This window comes from Zootoca vivipara, chromosome 2, assembly GCF_963506605.1.
Source record: "Zootoca vivipara chromosome 2, rZooViv1.1, whole genome shotgun sequence".
Classification (NCBI taxonomy): domain Eukaryota; kingdom Metazoa; phylum Chordata; class Lepidosauria; order Squamata; family Lacertidae; genus Zootoca; species Zootoca vivipara.
This window is the reverse complement of record NC_083277.1, coordinates 107,852,644-107,869,895: the sequence shown is the minus strand read 5'-3', so window position 1 is coordinate 107,869,895 and position 17,252 is coordinate 107,852,644. Positions and strand designations below refer to the sequence as shown.

Sequence of the window (17,252 nt, the reverse complement as noted above, 5' to 3'; positions counted from 1 at the left end):
CTTCTCTCTCTCCCCCTCTCCCCCCAACCCCCCCTTTCCTACCTCCTCTGCCGCTCTGCCTGCGGTTGGGATCCTGTGGTGGTGGCGGCGCCTCTCCTTTCCGGGCCAGCTTTCCCGGGCACCAAGCGCGGGGCCAGCAGGTGCGCCAAGCTCCAGGCGAAGCCCCACGATGCGCCCGTCACGATGCCCACAGCGCCGTCATGGACGGAGAGGCCAGCGTGCGGGCGGCGAGGCTTTTGATTGGCTGGCACCAATCAAAGCCCAGCTCCCTTCCTCCACAGGGTGGGGAGAAGCCGGGATGGAGGAGGTGCCGCCGCCGCAGTGTGTGTGTGTGGGGAATGGCGCCACCCCCCAAAATTGCAAAAAATATGGCGTAGCCCCAATGATCGCGCCGATCCAAGCGGCGATTCCAGGACTGTCTGCAGGCTGGATCCGGAGGGCAATTGGGCCTGATCCGGCCCGCGGACCTTAGTTTGCCGACCCATGTTTTATACTCATGAAAGTCAGGTGCAATAACAAGACAGAGACTTAATAGTGGCTCCAATTTTAGGAAAATGGCTTCTCAGTCAAGACTGCCAGTTCCCAAAGAAGTAGGCATTTAGGAAAGATTGTGTAAGACAGGTGTGAGGGACTAGATTTGACTTGTGGGCCATGCTCATGATTTTCGGATTTGAGGGGTATCTGACACTGCACTGTAGCAGCCCTATCTGTAGACTACCGTATATTTGGCTTCTTGTTTGATTTCATACAAGGATGTGTGTCAGAGGGCCTGGTATGGCTACTCTAGAGTAACGACTCCAGCATGGTCTTTTAAGGTTTTTATTAAGTGCTGATTATTTACAGTGTTCAGAGCAGTAAAAATGCATCCTTAAGGTGAGGTGTCTGAACTCCCGAATGGCGATTGGCGCGTTTTCTTCCAGCACCACAGCTTTGGCAGACCCAACCTCTTCCCCCTACGTTTGCGTCGCAATTCGGGAGTTGGGGGAATTGGCCTCCCCCCTGTGCGTCCTACTTCCTGTCCCACCTGCGGCCTGGGCTCCACAACCTTGCCTGAGCCTCGGACACCACTTCCTGACTCTCCGCTGGAGGCAGAGCTCTCCTTACTCTCTCCCGCGCTTGGGGATGGGCTGGAACTTAAGATGGGAGGGACTTCCCTGTATCCCTCGTCCCTCACAATGTGCAAACATTTCTGAGATCATGGTCTTTCCAATGAGTGGCTCTTGTCCGGGTTTGTTTATTATCTTACTTTAAATGTCATGAGGATCCTGTGCCCTTCTAAAATGTGTTTTGGGGGTGGGGTGGATGGGGGTTATGGGTTGTTTTTATTTTGATTATATATTTTTTGGTTTTATATTTTGATTTTATTCTATGAACCACCCTGAGACCTCTGGGTATAGGGCACCACAGTGGAACATCGGTTTACAACTGCCTCTGTTTATGAACGCCTCCGTTTACGAACGCCGCGGACCCGGAAGTGTTTACATCCGGGTTCCGTGGCGTCGGATGCGCAGATCGCTTCTGCGCAGCTCACATGCCTCCATGGAACGGATTGCGTTCGTAAACCGAGGTTCCACTGTATATCATTACTACTACTACTACTACTAATAATAATGTGCTCAGTTGTACTTTGCAAGTGGTGCATCTTAACCATATTTGAAACTGAACTCCAGCTTGAACTGGGGCCGTTGATTCTTGTATCATTTGTTCTTGAATTTAAAGAATTGTAGAGTTGGAAGGGACCACAAGGGTCACCAATCGAGCCCCCCGCAATGCAGGAAACTTGCCCAGCATGGGGATTGAACCCATGGCCCTGTGATTAAGAGTTTCATGCTATACTGATTGAACATTTTTTCTTCCACCATTCTCCTTCTGGAGTGGGACTAGGTCAAGCACTGCTGCAGGAATTCGCTGCCATGTAAGAGGCTGAATGAAAGCAAAGTTTTCGTCCAACATTTGGTAAGGGTTGCACACAACCAAGTTGTCCCAGGCCTGCACAATGGAACTGACTTAGAGGGGCTGCGAGAAGTGGGAGAGGAAGTCCTGTTGCACAAGCCGTTGTTGTGCTATAACAACTTTGTTGGATGCAATCCTCGGTGCCATTTCCTTGAAAAGCCTTAGAACGAGACGTTCAGAAGTGACATTGATAACATCTCTTCATCTTCTTTGTTTCCATGATAGAATTTCTGAACCTGATGGAGAAGTGCAGTTCGCATAGCAACACTGGCTCTGTGAGGAATTCCCCGACGCAACTCCTAGCTGGTGAGCTGCTGGTTATATATCTTCTTTGTGCAGCATAGAATATGTTTGGTGGCCTGGCGGCCTCCATTAATATTTCAGGTTGCTAGGAATGCTTGCATGATTTGGAAGGTAGACCCTTAACCCAGATTTTATGTGTGGGTTGATGTTTGATGGACAGAAAGAACACCTCTGTTCAATCGATACTTCCTTAAAAATCAGTTGAGCAAGAGAGAAGGGTGGCAATGCCCCCTAGGGGCTCATTTCACACATTACAAAGCAGTGTCTTGGTCCTCATTGGGTTTGTAACAGCATAAAGTTCCTTGCTTGTAATTTGGGAACACTCTGAGCTGCACAAGCAGTTACTATACAAGGCAATTGCCACTAAATACAAGGTGTGACTAGAATGTTCGGTGGTCACAGAAATCTGACAGCGAGAAATATTCAGACATACCATCGGCATCGGAAACCTACGAAATGCTCACTGTTGTGTACAGAGATGAAACTGTAACTCGAAGGACAGTGTATGAGTGGTTTAAGTGTTTCCATGAAGGGCGGCAAACCATCGAAGATGACCCTCGGTCTGGCAGACTGTCAACGAGCAGAACGGCGGCAAATGTTGGCAGAGTTTGTGAGTTATTGATCAGCGTTTCTCCGTCAAATGATGGCGGAAGAATTGCATATTCTGCGTGAAATTGTTACTGACGTTACTGAGTTGTCCCATCCTCCACATTCTCCCGATCTGGCCCCACCGGATTTCTCCCTTTTCCCCAAACTGAAATCTGCACAGAAAGGCCACAGATTTTCCAACATTTCACACGTCCAAGCTGCTTTAACAAGGGAAAAGAAAGCAGTAAGAGAAGAGGATTTCACCAGAAGTTTCCTACAGTTCTATGAACGTTGTCAACAGTGCATTGCATCAGAGGGGGCCTGCTTTGAAGGCCTGTAAGTTATGTGTGTTCGAATTTTCCCCCCTGTCCGATTTCTGTGACCATTCACCGAACTTTCTGGTCACACCTTGTATTAGCCTTATGAACAGCAAATGGAAGTAAAGACCAGCAAGCCAACTGCTCAGCACTAGTCCAGCCCCAAGAAACCTGTATGGCTTCTCTTTCATCAGATTTGATCATCTGTGTTGCAAATTGTGGATTCGAGGTTTCCAGAATGTAACTGAGGATATACAGTGGTACCATGGTTCTCCAACTTAATCCGTTATGGAAGTCTGTTCCAAAACCAAGGCGAGCTTTCCCATAGAAAGCAATGCAAAACAGATTAATCCGTTCCATACTTTTAAAAGCAGCCCCTAAAACAGCAATTTAACATGATGTTTACTATCTAATGAGACCATTGATCCATAGAATGAAAGCAATAAACAATGTACTGCACTATAAAACAAATACAGTCGTACCTCTTTTTACGTCAGTCTCTGGTTGCGTTTTTTCAGGATACAAACGTGGCAAACCTGGAAGTGTATACTTCCAGGTTTCACCCCGCGCACGTGCGCAGATGCACTCTGCACATCTTGCACGTGCACAGAAGTGCTCTTTCGCGCTGTGCACAGAAGCATCACTCTAGTTGTGGACTTTTCGGGGTGCAAACGGCACCCCGGAATGGATCGAGTCTGTAACTAGAGGTACCACTGTAAGAGAGCATTGTAGACGATAAAAATTAAAATTATTTTTTTTCATACCTGCACTGATGATGGTCATTGTTTGGATGGGGGGCTTTTATCCATTTCCGCAGTCACACAATCAATCAGTCAGTAGCTGAACAGGGTTCCACACCGTCACAAAACAAATTAACCGAAAAAGCCACAAAAACGCAAAATAAATAGCAAAAACAAAAACGCCAAACGTAATCCGTTCCGGAAGTCCGTTCAACTTCCGAAATGTTCGAAAACCAAGGTGCAGCTTCTGATTGGTGCAGGCGCCCCGGAAAAATAGCCGACAACCACCAGGTTTTCAGTGTTTGAGAACCAAGGCGTTTGAGAACCAAGGTACCACCGTATGTCCTTTTGCCTTTCTCTCTCCTTCTAAGGTAAACCTGCTGAGAGCCTCTGTTGGGGATCGTCTTCGAGGTCACTAAGCCCACAGCTGCTGCATCCAAGCGACATCATTGCAAACCTCCACGGAAAGCCCCTGCCAGCGACTTCTCTTCAAGCCACCACAAAGTAACTTTTGAAATCATTTGGAGATTGTTTCTCCGCCCGCCTGCTCCAAGAATTTGTGGGAAATAGCTATTGAAAGCATGACAGTGTTAGCGTTGCAGAAACCATCTTACCCACCCCGAGCTGCCAAAAGCGAATGGATGCTATCAAAGCGGAATTTGTATGAATTCTGACACATTCATTTATTTCATGTTCTGTTTTTCTGCCAATCTGCTTGGGGAAGTGAGTTGGCTGTGGATTTCATCAGGGCCGTTTCGCCCAGTCTGGTCTAGCACGGATTGTTTTTCTGCAAAGCAGGTGCTGTGGACTCCAACTCCCATCAGCCCTTGCTAGCAGGCCCAGTGGTCAGAGGATGATGGAAACTGCAGTCTGCCAATATATGGAGGGCTCAAGGATATGCGTACAGCCTATAGGGACACAGGAAACGGGCCTGTGAAGCATTGGCTGGCTTCACAGTTTCCCCCACATTGTAATTTTTGCAAAGCACACCATAGCTGCCAAGTCCCCCGTTTTCCCTGGGAAATTCCCATTTTTCCAGCTGTTCCTAGCTGAAAAAACGGATTTTTTTTTGTTTTTTCCCGGTTTATTCTGGTGCGGCGGCCATTTTGGAACTGGGCAGAGCATGCTCCGAAGCGACTTTTGATGCTGCTCTGCCCAGTTCCAAAATGGCTGCAGTGCGACATCTGGCATGGCGGCCATTTTGGAACTGGGCAAAGCAGCATCAAAAGTCACTTCTGAGCATGCTCCACCCAGTTCCAAAATGGCGGCAGCGCTACTTCCGGTCTCCTATTTCCGCCCGGTCCCTTATTTCTCTGACAGCAACTTGGCAGATATGAAGCACTCACAGACACAAACCATAATAAAACAAAATAAAAATATGGACTTCAAACCAGTTTTGGGTGATATATCGACATATCGCCCAGCCCTAGTTCATAAAACTCATCTTTGCGCATGCAAAGGCTTCGTGACGGGATCAAAAATCATCTTCTGAGGTACAGGGTGGATTTGATTTAAATCAAATCAATTTAAATCACAATTTAAATCACTAGTCATAAGACTTAATTTAAATTTTTTTTTTACAGAAAGACTCATTCTTGCTGGTATAATCTTAATATTTACAACCAGATGAAGGTTTCATTTTTGGAACAATAAATTTTAGAGTAGTTTTTACAGTTATATCAAAAAATACTGATTTGGTTATACTATTGTTTATACTATTGGAAATACATAGACAAATAATTATGAAATTATTGTGACGTTTAATAAGTTAACTGTTTATATTTGGACAACTTTTCTGCAGCACTTTACTGGAAGGAGAAAAATAATCATTTCCTTAATAACAATTTCAACAATTTATTTAACTAAAATAATAACATTATAGCATATGTATCCATGTTTGTTAACTGATGTGGTTAAACAGTTTTTAAAAAACAAACAAACTTAGACTGAGTTTTAGCACACATGAAAAACTTAAACAGATCCTTATTTCCTGATGAATAGCCTTTGGACTATAATGTAACTTAAATAGAAAACTATCTTTAGAAAGATTTTCCTCCAAAAGCATTTCATTTTAAAAATCCAATTTAAATAATAATTTAAAAATCCTATTAATTTTTAGAAAATATTTGATTTTTATCTACCTTGCTGGGGTATCTTCCTTTGACGGCTTTATTATCAAAGGCAGATTGTATAGGGATTCCTCCTGGGCTCACTGAAGCGGATTTGTCCTTTATGAGAGCAGAATTACATTAAGTAAATGCTCTGAAGGTTCCCGTCCACACAGCACTGCTTGATTCAACCTCTGGTTACACAAACAGCCACCTGTAGCTGCCTGCATCTTTTGAAATGAAGGCAGCTCCCCCCAATTAAAATGTAAGCATCTTGGAGCAACCTTGATTCCATAGCATCCTTAGGAGAAAACAAAAGGAGATGCCTGCTTCAGGCTGATCCTGGCGTTTCAGCCGCTGACCTTTGAAAGCTAACTTTGTTTTCTCTTCTTGTCTAGTGACAGCGTGTTTCAGATCATCACTGTTTCCAAGGGAACCGGCCTCGGCTTGAACGTTGTAGGAGGCATTAACAGGAATGAAGGGCCCTTGGTGCATATTCTGGAAGTTATTCCTGGAGGTGATTGTCATAAGGTAGATGAGGGGAGAGATTTGCTCCTTTCCCCCTTTTTCGAGCTGGGGGTATTACTTAGTATCTGCTCAGGTGTTGTAAGTGCTTTTCAAAATCGGATCTTATTTATTGTATCGTGGCACTTTTCAAAATCAACTCCAGGCTTCCGTGCTGTCCCTTCCTTATGTTTATTTGTCATTAAACCAGACTTGAGAAAGGCAATCCTTTAATTACAGTGGTTCTCAAACGCCTTGGTACTCAAACAACTTGGAACCCGAACACTGCAAAAGTAAGTGTTCCAGTTTGCAAACTCCACCCCCCCCAAACAATAATATTTTTTAATTTTCAAACAATTCAAAATACAAAATTTGGCAAAAATAAAACATAAAAAGCGGGGGGGGGGGAGAAAAATATATCAATTCTTACATGGAATTAACATTGTGGACTTCCTCGATTCCCCCCACACTGGGTCCAATTTTAAATGTAAATTAAGCAATTTTCCTTTATCATCTTAAATCAGTTTATCACATTTTTTCCATTATTTCACAACCAATTCTAATCTAAAACAGAACATCAACTATCCTCAACCTATAAATTCATTAATTAATCCAAATCTAAATTTATTTTCCCATCCATCTCTGTTTCTTCCCTTAGCCTCAAAATTTCTACCCCAATTTTTTTAAAAAATACATTCAAATATTATTTCTTCTATCATAATAGCCTTTAACCACTTATATCTACTTCTGCCCCCCTTCCCCTGCATCAGCCAGCTCCATAAATCATTCCAGTCGGACCACCTTAATCAGTCAGAAAACAAACTTTTTACGGAAGCTGAACGTGCTCTGATTTGAGTGCCACACTTCCATTTTGAGTGTTACACCGAGGTCTGCATTTTTGTTTTTGCAGCTTTTTTGTTTTGTTTTTGTGAACACTGTGGAACCCAGTTCAGCTACTGATTGATTGATTGATTGTGTGACTGCAGTACATTGTTTATTGCTTTCATTTTATGGATCAGTGGTTTCATTAGATAGTAAAATTCATTTTAAATTGCTGTTTTAGGGGTTGGGTTAATCCATTTTGCATGACTTTCTATGGGAAAGCGTGCCTTGGTTTTTGGAAAGCTTTGGTATTAGAACTGACTTCTGGAACGGATTAAGTTTGAGAACCAAGGTACCACTTTAGAGGACTGCCCTTTGTAAAGTAGGAGACATGGCCATCTTAATGCCAAGGAAGGCAGTTCTGCAGCATAAACATCCTTGATAGATCTACCTGTCGATATATGTATATGTATATGTATATGTATATGTATATGTATATGTATATGTACTTACCTTAGGGATGAAGATTAACTCATTACTTGGGCAGTCTGTTCCTCTGAAGAACCTCTTTCACTTAGAATATTTCCTGATGTCTACATTAGATATCCTTGTCTGTCCTATAGGCAGTGGATAGAGTAAGCAAAGGGACACAGGTGATGCTGTGGTCTAAGCCACAGAGCCTAGGGCTTGCTGATCAGAAGGTCGGCGGTTCGAATCCCTGCGACGGGGTGAGCTCCTGTTGCTCGGTTCTAGCTCCTGCCAACCTAGCAGTTCGAAAGCACGTCAAAGTGCAAGTAGATAAATAAGTACCGCTTCAGCGGGAAGGTAAACGGCGTTTCCGTGTGCTGCTCTGGTTTGCCAGAAGTGGCTTAGTTATGCTGGCCACATGACCTGGAAGCTGTACACCGGCTCCCTCGGCCAATAACGCAAGATGTGCGCCGCAACCCCAGAGTCGGTCACGACTGGACCTAATGGTCAGGGGTCCCTTTACCTCTAGAGTAAGCAATTATTCCCACCCCTCATTTGTATGATCTCATAAATACTTGTTAAATAGCAACATAGTCCCTTTTTTAAAAACCATCCTTTCCCTGGCTGAAATGCACCACTCCTCTTAGCTCGTAAAAAAACTGCCCTTCATCATTTTCACAGCTCCTCTCTAAACCTTTTCCAAGTTTTTTTTTTCATCCTTCCTGAAATGTTTTTGCCACAACAGAACAGGATGCTCCAATTAAGTCTTACCAACACCAGATTAATTTCCTAAATCTTTGAAACTGCACTCCAGTTTCCAATTGCCTAAAGTGGTGTTAGCTTTGTGCCACGTTCTTGCCTTATTTGTTACCCCCTGCTAAGAAAAGCACGTTCAGTCCTGTTTAGTTACCGTGTGTTGGGTTTTCACTTAGTTGCTACCGTTGAAACTAATGGGAGATAGCAGAGAAGGATGCAACAAAAGAGAAGAACAAGAAAAAGCTATAGCTTTTCATAATTCTAATAGAGGCATTGATAGAGAGAATTTACAGATGCATTGACTCAAGCCCTGGCTGGATCTAGAGCAGGGGTCCCCAGACTACGGCCCAGGGACCGGATGCGGCCCAATTGGCCTGCCAATCCGGCCCGCGACGATCCCCGCCGCCCGCTCTTGTGGCGCGCAGCGCGGCAGCACTCTTCCGGGTCGGGGAAAAAGCGCCGAAAATCCTTTGTGCGCATGCGTATGGGCCTCTCCCGACCCGGAAGAGGTCATTTATGGTGCACTTCCGGGTCGGGGGAGGCCCGTACGCATGCACACAATGGATTTTCGGCGCTTTTCCCCCGACCCGGAAGAGTGCCGCCGCGCACTCCCCTGCCCGCCAGCCCGCCGCGCGATCGGCGCGGTGGGAACCGGCCCAAACTCCGGTAAGTCTGGGGACCCCTGATCTAGAGAGCTCAAAGTAGCGTTTCAGTTTAAAGCCTTGTCAATTGAAACAGGTAAAACAGGTAGAGGGAAACGGGGCTCCACATTGCCACCTGGTGGCACGATGTTGTATCGTACATACAACACATATAAATCGCTTTTTCTTTACCAGTCTAGCTGAGTCCCCTGTGTGCGTAAATAGAGCACATGCCCTGCTGGGCGTATTGTTTTCATCCCTGTCCCCTGAAATATCACCTCTCTCTTTATCTTCATGCTGTTTTACAAGCAGTGAAGTGTGAACCCCAGCACGGCTAGATTCATATACGCCTCGAGTAAAACAAAAATGTCGGATAGAGGTTCAAAGTTGACTTGCTTTTAATTTTTGCCCAGTCTGGAAACTGGGCCGTAAAATATAACAAGAAGAGCACAGCACTGGAATTAATGAAGGCTCTCAGTGGCCTCCTGTTACAAGTCTCCCTCCCTCCTCTGCTTTCTCTTTATTGAACTTAGCAGCATGGAAAGCTTGTGTTGGGACCTCCGTTAAGCTTCTTTTTTGGTGAGATTGTATAGCAGAAACAACTCTCTGGCATTCGCATACAACCTTTTGTCCTTCATTAGATGGTGGCCAGTGCCTTTAATTACCAGAAATGCTTTGTTTGATGTGCATGAGCCTAGGGCTTGCTGATCAGAAGGTCGGCGGTTCGAATCCCCGCGACGGGGTCAGCTCCCATTGCTCAGTCCCTGCTCCTGTCAACCTAGCAGTTTGAAAGCACGTCAAAGTGCAAGTAGATAAATAGATGCCGCTCCAGCGGGAAGGTAAACGGCGTTTCCGTGTGCTGCTCTGGTTCGCCAGAAGCGGCTTAGTCATGCTGGCCACATGACCCGGAAGCTGTACGCCAGCTCCCTCGGCCAATAAAGTGAGATGATCGCCGCAACCCCAGAGTCGTCCACGACTGGACTTAACAGTCAGGGATCCCTTTACCCCTTTACCTTTAAAGTGCATTTAATTATAGCACAGACGGAGAATACGCATGGCTGTCAAATTTTTAACTCCTCCTTTTGCAAGCGTGCTAATTTAAAGAAACCTATTTATGCTCGTTTACACTTTTCTCACCTGGGACCCAGGTGGTGCTGTGGTTAAACCACTGAGCCTAGGGCTTGCTGATCAGAAGGTCGCCGGTTCGAATCCCTGTGACGGGGTGAGCTCCTGTAGCTTGGTCCCAGCTCCTGCCAACCTAGCAGTTTGAAAGCACGTCAAAATGCAAGTAGATAAATAGGAACCGCTACAGCGGGAAGGTAAACGGTGTTTCCATGTGCTGCTCTGGTTTGCCAGAAGCGGCTTTGTCATGCTGGCCACATGACCTGGAAGCTATACGCCGGCTCCCTCGGCCAATAATGCGAGATGAGCGTGCAACCCCAGAGTCGGTCACGACTGGACCTAATGGTCAGGGGTCCCTTTACCTTTACCTTACACTTTTCTCACATTTAAGACCCAAGTCCCACCCCCTCCAAATCAATCCTACAATTTATAGGCAGTTAGGAGCTTTAGCTGTGAACTAGCTTAAGTTTGTGTGTGCTGTTTGGCACCCGGGCCACCAGAGGCCACTGTTGCCACTTGTGTTGCTTGCCACCGCCAGCTAAGAAGTATTTTAGCCTAGTCAAATAATAATAATAATCACCGAGGAAGCAACGAGATGCTGTTGCTCAGTGGTATAGTATCAGAAGTTATAAACTGGCATCTAAGAAAGCAAACCAGGATTAGCTTCTTGTGAAATAGGTTGTTGCGTGCATTTTCATAGATAGGCTGCTGGTGTGTATATTAAAAAGCAATTAATGGTTTAATCGTGTGCATGACAAAATAAGTGTGTGGCATCCCTTTCTTTCTCTTGCCATAGGTGAAGTGTCAAGTAATCACTCTTTTCCTCATCCATTGCCATATCTGGGCGGGGGTGGGGGGTGAGTCTTAGTCCACAAGCTCACACTGTGGCCTCTGCTTGATTTATTGCGCTCTCTCTCTCTCTCTCTTTTTCTAGCCATCCTTTCCCCCAGTGGCAACAGCGGCCTTCATTTGATTAGTGTGGGTTTATTAACTCGTGCTCTCACAACTGGGCATCCCTTTGCGACAGCCTCCAGGCATTGCGAAGCAGAGATTCCCGCTATTGATTTAGAGCACGCATAGGCAATGTCGGCCCTCCAGATGTTTTGAGACTACAACTCCCATCATCCCCGACCACTGGTCCTGTTAGCTAGGGGTGGTGGGAGTTGTAGTCCCCAAACACCTGGAGGGCCAAGTTTGCCTATGCCTGATCTAGAGGCTATCTCAGTGGTTAGGGAGGAAGAAGGGGCATTTGCCTCCTTATTGACGCATTCTGCCCTGAAAGTTTCGGTTCAAAACCTGTATCTGCCTCAGTCCTGTGTCAGTAAAATGGGAATAATCAGCCTCTCCAGTTTTGTCAGCCTGGTGCACTCATAGAATCGTAGAGTTGGAAGGAACCCTTTGGGTCATCATCTAGTCCAACCCCTTGCACTGCATAAGGATTTGTGACTGAACATCTTTATAGAGTACTTTTGTGCCTTCAGAAGTGACCTATATGTTTAGAATTCCTGTTGTTTTCATGTTGACAGCAATTCCATATCCCCCCAACATTTCTCTGATAAAAATATGGATGTCTTATTCCATATTAATGCTAATAATAGTTTTATTATTTATATCCCCACCTATCTGAATGTGTTGCCCCAGCTTATCTGGACAGCTTCCGACATATATAAAAATATAACCCAACATTAAACATTTTTTTTTAAAAAAAACCTTCCCTCTATGGGGCTGCCTTCAGATGTCTTCTAAAGGTTGCATAGTTACTTATCTCCTTGGCTCAGGGGGGTCACATAACTCCATACTCCCCAACATTTCTCTATTGAAAATAGGGGTGTCCTACCGTACCCTTCAATGTTTCTCTGATGAAAATAGGAACATCCTATGGAGAAGCAGGACATTGCGGGTTCAAAGCAGAAACCTTCTGTAAGTCTGGAACTCTTCCTGGAAAAATAGAGACACTTGGAGGGTCTGCAATTTTCACAGACTGAATTGCTGCTTGCATTGGATTTTTTAAAAGAGCCTCTTTTTAAATTTTAAGTGTAGAACTTGGCAAAAACAGAAATGTGATGTGCTGAAGGCTAAACGTTGGTTTGAGCTGAGTGCAAAAGTGCTTTTTTTCTGGCCTCGTTCTCCACCTCCCCAGCCACCCACCCACATTTTCCTGAACTGTGCGCTAAATTATTGATGCCAAAGTCTTTGCATCTGCTCGGTCCAAATGTTCGCCAAGGTTGTATGTATAGCTGTTTGAAACTGGATCCCTTACCCCCAACCCCTCTGGTGCGAATTAATCCAGCTCAGAGCTGGATTAACTGGGACAGAAACTTCTCACAAACTGTCTGTGGCTTAATTCTAAAACAAAACGACCATCTGTGTCCAATTTTGTGCCCAGTGAAATTCCACTGATATCTCTCACTGATCTGTTACTCTGCTCTGCAGCAGCAAAGTAGTTCAGCTCCTAATGCCAGCCTCTCCTTTCCAGAACATCTAGTACTGCCTGATTATCCACTTCCCTGTCCCTTATCCTTTATTTTTATTTTTCATCCCCTGGCATCCACGTGGCTGTCCAGTCCATCAACTGCTGATTTCGACAGCCCTAGCTGTGAGGACTTGCTTCGCTTCATCACAGTGGCTATTGCTCCCCATCAGGATAAAATAGAGGGAATAAAATACAAGCTTCACCTACAGGGACCCCTTCTGTTCCACAACATGCGTTTTAACACATTTCTGAGTATATTTTGCTCTCTCTCCTAAATCAAAGGCAGAGTTATCGGACTGAAGTGTGGGTGGCGCTGTGGTCTAAACCACTGAGCCTCTTAGGCTTGCCAATCGGAAGGTCAGTGGTTCGAATCCCCGCCACAGGGTGAGCCCCCGTTGCTCTGTCCCAGCTTCTGCCAACCTAGCAGTTCGAAAGCACACCAGTGCAAATAGATAAATAGGTACCGCTGCGGTGGGAAGGTAAACGGCATTTCCATGCGCACTGGCTTTCATCACGTTGTCCCGTTGTGGTTTAGTCATGCTGGCCACATGACCTGGAAAGCTGTCTGTGGACAAACGCCGCCTCCCTCGGCCTGAAAGCGAGATGAGCGAGGCAACCCCTTTGACTGGACTTAACTGTCCAGGGGGGTCCTTTACCTTTACCTTACCTCTACAGACAAACACACACATATAGTGCAGTGCTACTGGGACCCTAATAGTTCAGAATGCATGTAAGGGTACCAACATTTTTAATAGGCGGCCATTTCTAAAACCTCTTCCAGGGTGTCCTGTCTGTAGGAGTGACGTTGTGGAGAATTTGGCGAAATTTTTGAGTGACGCCATGAAATAGCATCACCATAGATCTTTAGAACCACCTTTGTTTCTCACAATGTCTGGATAGTTTTACCTAAAAGTGCCTCCTGCTATGTTTTGTTACTTGTGTTGTGTTCTGACCCTTGTATACAACACACTCTCTCTATATATGCCAATAAAGGGGATTGAATGGATAAAAACTTGTGCATCAGGGCCAAGGCTCTGCTCGAATTCCTTCTTCTAATATGCAAGCTGAGAGTTGAGGTATTTTCTTCTTCCTTTGTATTCCATAGAAGGTTTGCACTGCTTGCTGCTGGCGGTGGTTAGACTCGTTAGTCACCTGTCACACACTTGACCTGCCACATACTGGGGAAAAACAGAAACACAAATACAGCATAATATTAATTTATCCTGGAGAAGAGGAGACTGAGAGGTGGTATGATAGCCTTCTTTAAATATCCGGAGAACTGTCACATGGAAGATCGAGCAAGCTTGTTTTCTGCTGTGGGACCCAAACCCGTGAATTCAATTAAAAGAAAGAGAGTCCAGGATAAAGATGGGTAGGCAAACTAAGGCCCGGGGGCTGGATCCGGCCCAATCACCTTCTAAATCTGGCCCGCGGACGGTCCGGGAATCAGCGGATTTTTACATGAGTAGAATGTGTCCTTTTATTTAAAATGCATCTCTGGTTTATTTGTGGGGCCTGCCTGGTGTTTTTACGTGAGTAGAACGTGTGCTTTTATTTAAAATGCATCTCTGGGTTATTTGTGGGGCATAGGAATTTGTTCATATTTTTTTCCCCAAAAACATATTCCGGCCCCCCACAAGGTCTGAGGGACAGTGGACTGCTGAAAAAGTTTGCTGACCCCTGAACTAAACATTAGGAAGAACATTCTGATGGTAAGTTCTGTTCAGCCGTGGAACGGGCTACCTCAGAAGGTGGCGGACTCTCCTTCCTTGGAGGTTTTTGAGCAGAGTTTGAATGGCCATCTGTCGTGGATTCTATAGCTGCAATTCCTGCATTGCGGGGGGTTGACTAAATGACCATTGGGGTCCGTTTCAGCTCTACATTTCTACACAGTCGTACAAAAAAACCACATACAGCTCCTAAACTGAGCCGAGCAAGGGGCAGAGAGCAGCTTGCTTCAATCGGGCAGTTTTTTGTACCAGGCCGAGTCTGGCACTCTTATCAGATCAAATGGGGCCCTCCCCTTCTCTAAAGGCAATTTGACAGGCTGAACAACCTTGGGAGTTTATAAATTTGGAGAGTTTGCCTTGACATCTTAAGGCAACTTGATTGCAAAAACGAGTGCCAACGATTGTCCTTGTTCTTTCTAGGATGGCCGGCTGAGAGCTGGGGACCAGCTTGTTTCCATTAACAAGGAGTCATTGATTGGAATCACCTACGAAGAAGCAAGAAGCCTAATCAACAGAACAAAGCTGAGGTAACAACTGCCCTGCAAAACAAGTCCTCCGAACACTGCATTTCACACCTGTCTGTCTTCCCTAGTATAGATTTGGTCGATTTATTTCTCTAGCCCTCATGATTAGAAAAAGGATTTTGGACATGTGTTGTTGGAAATGCTAAAATATAGAGCCGTTCAAAAGAACTCCCTGTCTTGCTGGCAAAAATCCTGATACTTTCAGGTGCTGTGATTCTCCAGCGGTTTGACCCCAGCCCCGTAAGGGCACTACATTGTCTCCCGAGACAGATGCCATGTAAGCCCAAACATTCTGGGGGGGTGGTAACAGCACGTTAAAAACATAAGACCCTCTCAAATTTGGCCCTCCTAACCATCAAGAACAAGTGCAATAATTTTTTAAAAAGTTGGTGCAAGAGATTTCTGTACCACTGAATTTTATTGACCCACCAAATATCACTTGCTGCCTGACCCATTTTGATAATTAGAGGGAGGTCTTTATTATTTCAGGAAGAACACAACGTACAATACCTGTGCCCAACCTGTTACTTCATTTTTAGATCTAACTCCTCGTGGGAAATCGCTTTCATTCGACATGGACCTCTTTCCAGTCAAGCGGAAACTGTGCCGCCCCCCTCCAGCCTGTTAACTTCGGAAAGATACGGACTGCAGCTTCCTCCATCTTTGTCTCCGAATGAGAGCATAGACTCAAAGATGTCAATTCTGAATATGGTAAGTATTCTCTGAAAACCAATTTAAGGGTCGTCTGTTGACAGAGGGGCAGCGATCAGCAAGCAAACTGCTAAACTAGATAGATTATCCAAGTCCTGCTTGCTTGTCGCAAATTCACAGGCAGCCAGTTGTTTTAGCAGAAATCAATTCCTTGACCTCCTCACTTACACATCGGTCTGTATGTAGGAGCAGCCTGTTCTTTCAGAAGGCACAAGTGACTGGCAGGGCAGTCCTATATATGTCTAGCTTGGAAGTGAGCCCCGCTGGCAGGGCCGGATTTAGGTTTGATGAGGCCCTAAGCTACTGAAGGTAATGGGGCCCTTTATATGTCCAGCTGTCCTTTGCCAACAACAAATTGCCACTGTTTTTTGTGTGTTGAATATATACTATATGGTCATTTATAGACCTAATAGCTATCCAAAGCCATTTGCAAATGCAGAATGTTGGCACCCTATATATAGGAATGAGCAAACCAGTGGTTATTTTAGGGTGCAGTCTAGCAGGCGGGGCCCATGACTTGCATCATAGGAGCCTACACAACACAAAACACTGTTGCTGTAGGAAGGTTTTGTTTTATTTGTTTTTTATCTTATATTTTGGAAATGTACATCCAGGTTTTTTTCTCTTTAGTTTTTTTGGGGGGCCCTGAGCTGTAGCTTGTTTAGCTTATATGTAAATTTGGTGACTTGCACCCAGGCATGCAGGCATAGCAGGAATGGGCAGTTGGCAGTCCTATGTCAGGATGTAGCTCTCTGTGTTATTTTACGTAACTGACAAGAAAGGAAGAGAGTTGTGTTAGGAAAAGGAGGAAAGAGAGGGAAAGGGTGGCCCCACCTCCTTTGAGCTCCAATCTCTCCCAGTTTTGACTTCAACTAACCACCAGTGTGCATTTCACAAGTGATTGACCCTTGACAGGAAAAAAAAAGGTTGCCCAACCCGGTTATATAGGACAGCTAGGGTTGCCAGACTCAATAGAGGACAGGACTTCTGTGCCTTTAATTGCCCTGCTCTCTTTTGAGTCTGGAAACCTGAAAGAGAAACAAGCAGACCCTTTGCTTGGAAATTAAACAAAGTGTCTGCTGGTTTCTCTTTAAGGTTTCCAGACTCAAAAGAGAGCAGGGCATTTAAAGGCACAGAAGTCCTGTCCTCCATTGACTCTGGCAACCCTAAGGACAGCAGCCTCAGATAGAATCATATAATTGTAGAGTTGCAGGGGACCCCAAGGGTCATGTAGCCCAACTCCCTGCAATGCAGGAATCTTTTGTCCAATGTGGGGCTCGAACCCACAACTCTGAAATTAAGAGTCTCATGCTCTTCTAACTGAGCTATCCAAAGGTTCTCCCCCCCCCCCCCCGGTCAACAGCTCACTTTCATTTATACCCTGTGTGCCCCAACACCCATATGTTTCTTATTTTGGTACAATAAAAAAAATCTTAAAATCTTCCTTTCCTTAAGAAAAAACTCACCTTAATTTATACTGAAGTTTTCTTAT

The 17,252-nt window shown here is 45.1% G+C and overlaps 1 protein-coding gene across 4 annotated transcripts in view; it reads left to right on the top strand.

The window, feature by feature from the left end:
* The first annotated feature begins 2,154 nt into the window (after positions 1-2,154).
* STXBP4 (syntaxin binding protein 4) overlaps positions 2,155-17,252 on the top strand; it is a 117,852-nt gene continuing 102,754 nt past the window's right edge. The window contains exons 1-5 of one of the 4 annotated variants that reach the window (XM_060272007.1): positions 2,155-2,259; positions 4,273-4,405; positions 6,408-6,526; positions 14,946-15,052; positions 15,589-15,760. In XM_060272007.1, coding sequence (XP_060127990.1) covers positions 6,485-6,526; positions 14,946-15,052; positions 15,589-15,760 — 321 coding nt within the window. In that variant the 5' untranslated portion in view covers positions 2,155-2,259; positions 4,273-4,405; positions 6,408-6,484. Of the gene's footprint in view, positions 2,260-4,272; positions 4,406-5,183; positions 6,275-6,407; positions 6,541-14,945; positions 15,053-15,588; positions 15,761-17,252 lie in introns of those variants that run through there. The other 3 variants (XM_035103825.2, XM_060272008.1, XM_060272009.1) reach the window with 3 other exon arrangements.